Here is an 11,029-nt window from a genome sequence, read left to right on the forward strand (position 1 = left end):
GCCCCCATTCTCATCGACGGGGCTGTAGTGGAACAGGTTGAGAGCTTCAAGTTCCTTGGTGTCCACATCACCAACGAACTATCATGGTCCAAACACACCAAGACAGTCGTGAAGAGGGCACGACAAAGCCTATTCCCCCTCAGGAGACTGAAAAGATTTGGCATGGGTCCTCAGATCCTCAAAAAATTCTACAGCTGCACCATCGAGAGCATCCTGACTGGTTGCATCACCGCCTGGTATGGCAACTGCTTGGCCTCTGACCGCAAGGCACTACAGAGGGTAGTGCGTACGGCCCAGTACATCACTGGGGCAAAGCTTCCTGCCATCCAGGACCTCTATACCAGGCGGTGTCAGAGTAAGGCCCTCAAAATTGTCAAAGACTCCAGCCACCCTAGTCATAGACTGTTCTCTCTGCTACCGCACGGCAAGCGGTACCGGAGTGCCAAGTCTAGGTCCAAAAGACTTCTCAACAGCTTCTACCCCCAAGCCATAAGACTCCTGAACAGCTAATCATGGCTACCCGGACTATTTGCACTGCCCCCCCACCCCATCCTTTTTACGCTGCTGCTACTCTGTTAAGTATTTATGCATAGTCACTTTAACTCTACCCACATGTACATATTACCTCAACTACCTCAACTAGCCGGTGCCCCCGCACATTGACTCTGCAACGGTACCCCCCTGTATATATAGCCTCCCTACTGTCACTTTATTTTACTTCTGCTCTTTTTTTCTCAACACTTTTTGCTGTTGTTGTTTTATTCATACTTTTTTTGTTTAAAATAAATGCACTGTTGGTTAAGGGCTGTAAGTAAGCATTTCACTGTAATGTCTGCACCTGTTGTATTCGGCGCATGTGACCAATACAATTTGATTTGATTTGATTTGATTTGAGGTAGACTCTTCCCTGCTTCGCCACAGTTAGCAGAGACCCTGATGCTGTATGCAGTGTCAGCCTCTAGTCCTTCCAGTGTACTCGCTCTAGTGGTGGTGTTGATGATGTGCCACATCTGATTGTCTATAGCCTTTACACTCTGTCTGTATTCAACCACATAACCGATGACTGCAACATCGTCTCCCACCATGGTAGGAATGTCCCAGTTCACTCCGATACGTTCCGATTCTATGCTCTTCTCTGTGGGTGGTCCAGGGGGGCTACATGAACGGGTCCTGAAGTATTCTGTCCAGTCACTGGAGAGGCTCACACCAGGTCTACACACCGCCCTGCAGCTGAAGCGGTACTTTTTGTAAGGGTCCAGATTACGGATGGTGACCTGGTTAGTTGTAGCATCAGGTTTGACCTCTGTCCACTCAGTCAGCCTGCTCAGCCTGGTAAAAAACATGGTATGACTCCACAGAGGTAACACCAAGGTTGGGAGGGTTGATTTGCAAGTGGACACAGTCATGCTCCAGACTCTTGATGGTGGGGACACCTGGCTTTGATGGCAGCTCAAACTGTGGACTCAAAAGTGTCCCTCTTTCGTAGACATGGATGGACGCAGTGAGGAGTTTGTTTGGACTTGATGCAATGCAGAATGCAAGATTCTCTCTGCCTTTGTTTGACTCTTTGAAGTCTAGGAACAGATTTATGGTTTGCCTGGTTAGGTTCATTACCTCCCCCGAGTGAAACCACTTTTCTGCTGCAGATTTCCCGGCTGCGTTGGGGTTGTAAGGTATCAGTGGAAAATCACTCTTAGATTCTTCCAGCAAGTAGTTTTCCAATACTTCCACATACTCTTCTTTCTCCTTCAAATAGGATAATGCAAAACACACTACATAATCATTAGCTTGATCAAGCACTATTCTATCCAATTCACTGCTTGAGTACACAACTTGTACCTCTTTCATTACGTCAAGGTAAGACCTGACAACATTCATCTCTCTCTCTCTGTCATCCAGGTACGTGATCATAAGGTCATTCTGGAATGGAGAACGTTCTTTGCTGTTGAGCATTTTTATCAGCTCTTCCTCCTCCATTCCTCCTCCTCTTATTTTGGGAAGAACCTTGCAGAGACCTTTCTGGAACACCAGTTTGTACTCTGAGCACAAGTCCCTGAACTTGTTGAGCTTGGCTTTGATTTCAGGGAACTTGATAGCCATGTCTTCCTTCATCATGTCCTGGCATTGTACATCAGTATTGTCCAGTCCGTCCAAGATTCGCTGTGCGCGACGCACCAGGCTAACACTGATCTGCCTGACTAGCTGGGCAGCTGCAGAGTCCAGGTTCTTGAGAGGATAGAGCCAGACGGTCATGGGCACAGCGTGTTCTCCGTTCTCCCCTAGCAGACGTGGCAGGCCAGCATACACCCTGATGGCATCTTCAAATGTGACAGGGTTGTTTTCTAGTGCAAAATCACCATGGAAAGTGCAGTTGAATTTATTGGCCTCCCTCTTCTCTTCCTCACTCATCTTCAACTTTGCCTGCCCTTCTATTGATATGAGAGGGATCTTTTTTATTATGGCCTGCAGGTTTCCCTGGATGTCCTGGTGGTTTTCTCCTGAGGAAACCTCTTGGTCAAAAACGAAAAAGGCCTGCGCTCCGTAGAGCAGGGCAGTCACCACATGGGTTGCAGAGCCCTCTTGTAAGACATTACAGTGTTTCACATTTCCTGCCCCCAGGTGGTCCATGGTCAGCTGCTCGAAGCGAGTGGTGGTACGATACTGCAGAGAAACCCTAGACTGACGATGTGAGGTCTTTTTGTCATGTAGGAATTCAGCAGAACCTTTCACACTGACTAAGCCACCAAGAAAACTGGCCTCAAGAGATGCAGACACATTCAAAGCTTCTGACTTGGCTACACTTGAGTCTGAAGCAAGGATTTTGAAGTCAGTGTTCAGTTGTGGACAGACATTGATGTGTTTCTGTAGCATCTCAGAATCCCAGAGAGTGATACCTGCAGTTTAAAAAGAGAATGACCAAAGAACGTTTGTGAAAATAATACTCCAACGTGTAAATGTATAATTATTTCTATATGTAAACATGGTTTCATTCAAATAACTAATTGAAGGTAAATATTGAACTCAAAGTAAATATTCTAGGTGACATGACACCCTTAGTTAGAAAACCTAAACCTCCTACACTCTCAGAAGAAAAGAGTGCTATGTAGCACCATTTGTCCTTGTAGGAGAACCAGTCTGGAAATGGGTTCCAGATAGAACCCTTTTCAGGTCAAATAGAACCTGGGTTACAAATAAAGGGTGCTATTTGGAACCAGAAAGTGTTCTATCTAGAACCTTTTAACAGATGGTTCCCCTACAGGGACAAATGGTGCCACATAGCACTCTTTTTTTTTCTTTAGTGTCTTTGCCATTGATCATTTCTACTAAATGACCACTTCAAAAACGACTTGCATGCCATCAGTCTTTTGTTCCAAGTGCGTCATCTAGCTTTTCTTACTCTGTGGAGACCATAGAGATGTACCAGAAAACTCACCTCTCTTTGCAATAGCCACTTCTGTTACAGCATCAAAGAGGACTTTAGTGCCCAAAAGCCTGTTTTAGCATGGGCAGCACCATTGAGGACTTTCACCATTTTGAAGTAGTCATCTGGGCAAGACTTCCTTTGGGTTAAGGAAGGATTACATAATTCAATCTGGGTCCTCAGGAGGGATCAGACAGAATATAATCACTGCCACCTGGTGAGGTTAGCATAGGGCTAATGTATGCCATGTTATCTGTCCCCTGTAGCTCAGTTGGTAGAGCATGGCGCTTGCAATGCCATGGTTGTGGGTTCGTTTCCCACGAGGGGCCAGTATGAAAATGTATGCACTCCCTAACTGTAAGTCGCTCTGGATAAGAGCGTCTGCTAAATGACTAAAATGTAAAAATGTTATCTGATGGGACCAGATACAAGTTAGCATTGTGCATGTAAATCGACAATTTTAATTAGCCGAGACACATTTTGAGCTGGATAAACTGTTTACATTTAAATGTTTGCTTATGTACACAAGTATGGCCCAAATGTCGTCTTCAACTTCTATGAGTGTATTAGCAGTTTGTAAATCAACTGAAAAGGTGCATACCACCACCTACTGTGCGGAGTGTGTATAGTCTGAACTGGTATAAAGCCCAGGTTGGTGATTTACTGACACCTGCAGTTATGGAATGTTTGCACAGGAGTGCAATTCATTGGCTGACCCCTCCTGCTGATTCTTCCTTAATCCATAGAAACTACTTTAAAAATGGTGAAATCCCTCAATGGTGTTCCCCGTGCTAGAACAGCATGCCCTCTATCCAACTCAATGGTGGAAACACTGTCAATGAATTTAAGATAATCAATATGCATTACCTCCAAACCAAATAGTAATAGTTTCCTGTACCTGGAATGAGGACATCTCTGCGACAGTCATACAGCATCCCCAGCTGGAAGGGTCGGCCCAGAGCGGCTAGCTCGATGGTCTCAGAGTCGGACATGACTCAAGTGTTCTGAAAACATATCAGAACTGGGGTTACTACAGCAGCCACGGTATTAGAAAATTGTAACAGATCATTTGGCCGTTGTTAGGTTCTAAATAAACGGAGTAAAACCCACGGACGACTAGGGAAAGCTCAAACCAAGTTTATTCACCCACTGGGTCAAACAGCTGAAAAGATAAAGACATGTTTCCACCAGCACAAGTATTTATACCCTCCTTTAGGCGGAGTCTCCTCCTTGCACCTCTAAACATTACATCTTTGTTGCTAGGAAGGAAGTTAAGTGATGTGTGTAACAAAAGTGTTCCTTCTCCCTTCATCTGACCTGACCTCTGCCCACATTCCTCACTATTCCACAGCTATCCAACCGTATCAGTGACCACAACTAAATGATTGCCTTTTCCCTTACTTAGTCACTTTCCAGACCCTTACTTCTTATCCAACCTCCATTGACCCCCACCATATACATTCCTCATACATGTAACCATTAACTTCTAGTATAGCAGGTATATCAAACTACAACCCAACACAGTCAACATAAAATCGTAGTTGTTTTTTTCTCATTGCCCAGGCAAAGCAGCGTGTGTAAATTATAACTAATACAGTATGTTATGCAAACATCTGAGTCACTCACATCTTTGTCCGCCAGTCTTCTGTTCTTTCTGAATGGGAAGAGAGTTCTGGAGCCCTAACGGTTGGCGCTCTTATTTCTTTGGAAAAACCTCTTGAACTGCAGAAACAAAAAAAAGACTCAGTGTACATGTTGATGGCTTTCTAGTGGACATAATACAGTCTTAAAACGATCCACCTTAGGAGTTGACTGAAGTAATGCACCAATTGTCAAAAATAGAAAAACCTTATTTACATCATAAGTACATAAAATCATGGTTGTTGTTTGTTACGTCTCTTTGTCTATCCTCTTCTGTTATGGCCTGTTATGTTCTTCTGGTGTCTCTCTCCATCACATCCTATTGTTGTGTTGCGGTCTCTCTGTTTTGTGTCTCCCCCCCCATCATCTACTCTGCTGTTGCCATCTATCTCTGTGTCTTGTCTGGTGGGTCTCTTTAGTTTTGCAATCCAGAATGGCCAAGGGGATACTGAGGTAGCTTAATTTGTTTTGGGCCTGTGTCTAGGTCACCTAAATCCTCCTCTTCCCTACCATTTGCCCCTGGCTGCTGCCATTCTAAGTGCTCCACTGGACTGCTGTTCTCATCCATCCTCTTCCTTGGCTCTGAAAGGTAGCAAGGAAGAGGTGCAACACGTCATCAGCTAGATTTAAAGGGCGACTGCCCTTCCTGATTTGGCCTCATTTTAGATTTGGTTCATTAAGAAATGCTAGCGGCCATGACTGAATTCAGCCGTAAGTTGGTTTCGGGGTGTGGTTTGATGTGGGTGTGTTGTGTGTGCGCGTGTTCGCAGGTGGGAAGAGTTAGCCAAATTAGTTTGTCAATTACCTTCAGCTGGCTGGTGTGCGACCTGACTTTGGATAGCCTAGCTCCAGGACTAGTTAGTGACCGTCAATAAATGACACAATGTAAATAAGACAATATTTTCATGTTGCACACTTTTTAGTTCTCATGAAATTCTTTCAATATTTGTATATGCATTCATACAATTTATAGTTGGTTTGAGGTTAAGTCATTGACATTTGGAGCTATTGGAATTTCTACGTATTATCCCATCTACAGTACATTGTGTAATTTTGTATGCACTCACTAACTGTTAAGTCGCTCTGGATAAGAGCGTCTGCTAAATGACTAAAATGTAAATGTAATGTAAATGTCCCTAACTAGCCCCATAGGGATGTCTTAAGGTAACCCACATTTACCACAGGCATTACGATCGGGATGTGTGCAGCTGCACTCCGAATTGATGATTACTTGTATGCTGCCAGCTGTGGTCATGTGATTGAAACATGCCCATCCTTCATTTATGTAGTAATGAAGTCACAACCACAAGACTCACGACTCAGTTTTGGACGAGACTGACTTTGACCAACATTCTTCTATTTACACTTTGTAGTCAATTGACAGTAGAATACTTTTGACTCATATCGATGCCACAGGCTGTTTTCTAAATTTATATGTTTTTTCAGGGGCAGTTGTTCTTTAAAGTTACTGTAACTGTTCACCAAACCCACGGTTGGGTAGTATTGGGGTTTTGGGGTCACGATTTGGTTGCGGTACAGCTGGAAAATAAAATGCCAACAGTTAAATCAAGTTAATTTGTCTATTTAGCTAAATACGCACAATTAAAAAACACCCTATTTGTGGCCCAAGTCCAGTTTCATTCACAGTGTTCCTGGCATCGTCTGCTGTGACAGGAATTGTTATGTTGGGTCTCAAGTAGAAGTCTAAAAAGTTGGACCCATTCCGAAATGGACCTGGGGCGTTCCCACCCGTTCAAATATACATGAATACATTTTCCAATATAGAGACCCGTTCCGAAAAGACCCGAGGACAACCAGTTCCGTATAGACATGATCTGATCCGGGAAGAGCAGAAATCAATTTGTAAACTACTTTATTAACCGGAGCTGATACAGAGCGAGGGAGAGCAGGCGGAGGAGGGGTCTTGCGGTGTGTGTACTGTGAGCGAGTGCCACGGGACCAAGGAGGGAGAGACAGAAACCAACCATAACAAGCCGACTCGCGCTAGAATACAAACTTGTAGCTTGTCATAGCTAGGTTATTTATCATCCAATATGATTATTCAGTACCTGTCTTGACTGCGTCACACTGAGAGAAGCTAGTTGGCTAAGACTCTCCCTCTCTCCTCTCTCTCTCTCCCTCTCTCCTCTATCTCTCTCCCTCTCCTCTCTCTCCCCCTCTCCTCTCTATATATCCCTCTCTCCTCTCTCTCCCTCTCTCCTCTCTCCTCTCTCTCCCCCTCTCCTCTACCTCTCTCCTCTCTCTCTCCCTCTCCTCTCTCTCCCCCTCTCCCCTCTCTCTCTCCCTCTCCTCTCTCTCCCCCTCTCCTCTCTATATATCCCTCTCTCCTCTCTCTCCCTCTCTCCTCTCTCTCCCCCTATCCTCTCTATATATCCCTCTTTCCTCTCTCCCTCTTTCCTCTCTCTCCTCTCAATCTCCCTCTTCTCAATCTCCCTCTTCTCAATCTCCCTCTTCTCAATCTCCCTCTCTCTTTTCAATCTCCCCTCTCTCTTCTCAATCTCCCCTCTCTCTTTTCAATCTCCCCTCTCTCTTCTCAATCTACCCTCTCTCTTCTCAATCTCCCCTCTCTCTTCTCAATCTCCCCTCTCTCTTTTCAATCTCCCCTCTCTCTTCTCAATCTCCCCTCTCTCTTTTCAATCTCCCCTCTCTCTTCTCAATCTCCCCTCTCTCTTCTCAATCTCCCCTCTCTCTTTTCAATCTCCCCGCTCTCTTTTCAATCTCCCCTCTCTCTTTTCAATCTCCCCTCTCTCTTTTCAATCTCCCCTCTCTCTTTTCAATCTCCCCTCTCTCTTTTCAATCTCCCCTCTCTCTTTTCAATCTACCCTCTCTCTTTTCAATCTACCCTCTCTCTTCTCAATCTCCCCTCTCTCTATCTCGCCCTCTCTCTATACAGTGAGGGAAAAAAGTATTTGATCCCCTGCTGATTTTGTACGTTTGCCCACTGACAAAGACATGATCAGTCTATAATTTTAATGATATTATTATTTAACAGTGAGAGACAGAATAACAACAACAAAATACAGAAAGACGCATGTCAAAATGTTATACATTGATTTGCATTTTAATGAGGTAAATAAGTATTTGACCCCCTCTCAATCAGAAAGATTTCTGGCTCCCAGGTGTCTTTTATACAGGTAACGAGCTGAGATTAGGAGCACACTCTTAAAGGGAGTACACTTACTTCCATTTTCCGTTGATTAGATCATCTCCTAATTTGCTTCACCCGTTGCTTTGCCACACATGGAGGCTCTATGAATCTCCAATCCAAAGTTAAATCTAGAATCGGCTTCCTATTTCGCAACAAAGCCTCCTTCACTCATGCTGCCAAACATGCCCTCGTAAAACTGACTATCCTACGATCCTTGACTTCGGCGATGTAATTTACAAAATAGCCTCCAACACTCTACTCAGCAAATTGGATGTAGTCTATTACAGTGCCATCCGTTTTGTCACCAAAGCCCCATATACTACCCACCACTGTGACCTGTACGCTCTTGTTGGCTGGTCCTCACTACATATTCGTAGCCAAACCCACTGGCTCCAGGCCATCTATAAATCACTGCTAGGCAAATCCCCGCCTTATCTTAGCTCATTGGTCACCATAGCAACACCCACCCGTAGTATGCGCTCCAGCAGGTATATCTCACTGGTCATCCCCAAAGCCAACACCTCCTTTGGCTGCCATTCCTTCCAGTTCTCTGCTGCCAATGACTGGAACAAATTGCAAAAATCTCTGAAGCTGGAGACACTTATCTCCCTCACTAACTTTAAGCATCAGTTGTCAGAGCACCTTACCGATCACTGCACCTGTACACAGCCCATCTGAAATTAGCCCGCCCAACTACCTCATCCCTATATTGTTATTTATTTTGCTCATTTGTACCCCAGTATCTCTATTTGCACATCATCTCTTGCACATCTATCATTCCAGTGTGAATACTAATTGTAATTATTTTGCACTATAGCCTATTTATTGCCTTACCTCCATAACTTGCTACATTTGCACACACTGTATATATATGTATTTCTGTTGTATTTTTGACTTTGTTTTGTTTTACCCCATATGTAACTCTGTGTTGTTTTTATCGCACTGCTTTGCTTTATCTTGGCCAGGTCGCAGTTGTAAATGAGAACTTGTTCTCAACTGGCTTACCTGGTTAAATAAAGGTGAAATAAAAAATAAAATAATAAAAATAAAAATATGGACTGACTGTAGTGGCACATTGATGACTTGCGATGGCCGACAAGCTACACACGCCACTCTGGGACATTCCCGTTGAGCAGTGGAGAACATATTAACGTTTTATCCACCTTTTAACCATCTGTCCATCGCTGTTGTAATCGACAGGGGAAACCAAAATGTTCCTAAACTGGAGATTTAAACGATGGAGGCTCCTCCAATTTTGGTTTATCGAGCCCACCACGCGCCATCTACAGAGTTCCCGGCTGTGCCTCACAAAAGCAGAATTTAAAATCTGACAGTTAATATTATAATTTTGATTACAACGTGAGCATAGGTTGTAGTTGTTTTAAAGGAATAACCTACAATGTTTTTTCAGCTTTACTCACGAGGCAGTGGCATACAACGCAGCGTAGGCATGGCGTTATTGTTTTTAAAATGTTTTTTTGTATTAATTCAGGTTCACAGTGCGGACCGAACCGAGGTCCCTGTGCCTAATGGTTTGGTATATCTACACCTGTACCGTTACAGCCCTATCCTAGTATACTGACAACCAGGGCAACTCAACAGTAAAGAAAAATTTAAATGTTCACATAACAGCGCAACACATTTCAAACACGACAGGTAAGAAGCTACATAGCCCCCTAGGCTATATGAATATAAAGAGACTTGATTCAAAGAAAATGGACTTGTAGAATGGAATGAGTTATCAGACCTTGTCAGTTCTACCAGCTAATGTGAGATGTTTAGATTACATAACATTTGAGGACACAATTTAAGGGCTGATGTATTTAATGTTATGTTCACCTATAATCTAACCACAAAGCTGGCCATCTTTTCCCCTCTGTTTCTGGCTGCCCTCCCCCTTGTCTAAATTCAAGTTGGTTTGTCATATACATGAGTACACAGTGCAATTAAATGCTTACTTGCAGGTTCACCTCTCGACAATGCAACAATAGAGAAAGTAAGTAGCTAAATTAGTAAAAATAAAACCTCAAATTATTTCACCAATTTAATAACGGGAAGTTCTTTACAAATAGTTACATAGCCTATATGGAAATAACAGACATGAGCTAAGCATGTTTACCTGTAGAATAATATATGTTATAAGACCTATGATTCATTTAATTTTGTCAGTTCTACCACCTCAACATTGCTCATTTAAAAAAAGGGTTAAATATGTTGTAGTAAAGTTCAGCTTCAGTCCACAGGGGGGCACTGTTTCACTGTCAGAAGATATGAGCTTCAGTCAGAAAAACATTTGCTCATCTTTTCGGTCTCAGATAGCTACAGAAACGAAACCCATCAAATACACTCGCCGGAAATAAATACTTTTCCTAATATCATAACTTATATCAACATCCTTAGCTTGCCCATTCACTAAATATAGTGTTAAATAACTCAATGACATCCAATACCTTTAGGATACTGAACGCTAACGCTAGCTTATTAGCATTAGCCTACCCTTATGCTGATGGAGACTAGTTAGCTACCACCAAACCTGCGGATAACCTTTGGCTAACTCTGCTGCTGTACTGACTTTGTGGCTGTTCTACACTCTCCAGCTCATTCACTACTCAACGTCAACCTGCTCGATTTTTTTATGCATAATTCTGAATATCCATATTTGCTGTGTTCTGCTGAGGTTTTTTACTGAGTGATGACATTGACATCTAACCGTTGCTGTAGGGATGGGGTCAACTGCGTTGTGTAATCGACCAATCACAGCAGGCACTGAGTCAGACCAGGGGCTTCTTGCAGTGCCT

General features: G+C 43.4%; 1 protein-coding gene across 1 annotated transcript; it reads right to left on the reverse strand.

The window, feature by feature from the left end:
• Positions 1 to 779: 779 nt before the first annotated feature.
• Positions 780 to 5,145, reverse strand: LOC311126872 (stonustoxin subunit alpha-like). Its single transcript, XM_084200849.1, has 3 exons — positions 5,048 to 5,145; positions 4,320 to 4,425; positions 780 to 2,894 (listed from the first exon to the last, which is right to left on the reverse strand). The coding sequence occupies exons 2-3, from the start codon at positions 4,411 to 4,413 to the stop codon at positions 1,312 to 1,314; spliced, it is 1,677 nt and encodes a 558-aa protein (XP_084056975.1). The 5' UTR covers positions 4,414 to 4,425; positions 5,048 to 5,145; the 3' UTR covers positions 780 to 1,311.
• Between the last annotated feature and the right edge of the window lie 5,884 nt (positions 5,146 to 11,029).

This window comes from Coregonus lavaretus (assembly GCF_964263955.1).
Source record: "Coregonus lavaretus genome assembly, contig: HAP1_SCAFFOLD_963, whole genome shotgun sequence".
In the NCBI taxonomy this organism is placed as follows: Eukaryota; Metazoa; Chordata; class Actinopteri; order Salmoniformes; family Salmonidae; genus Coregonus; species Coregonus lavaretus.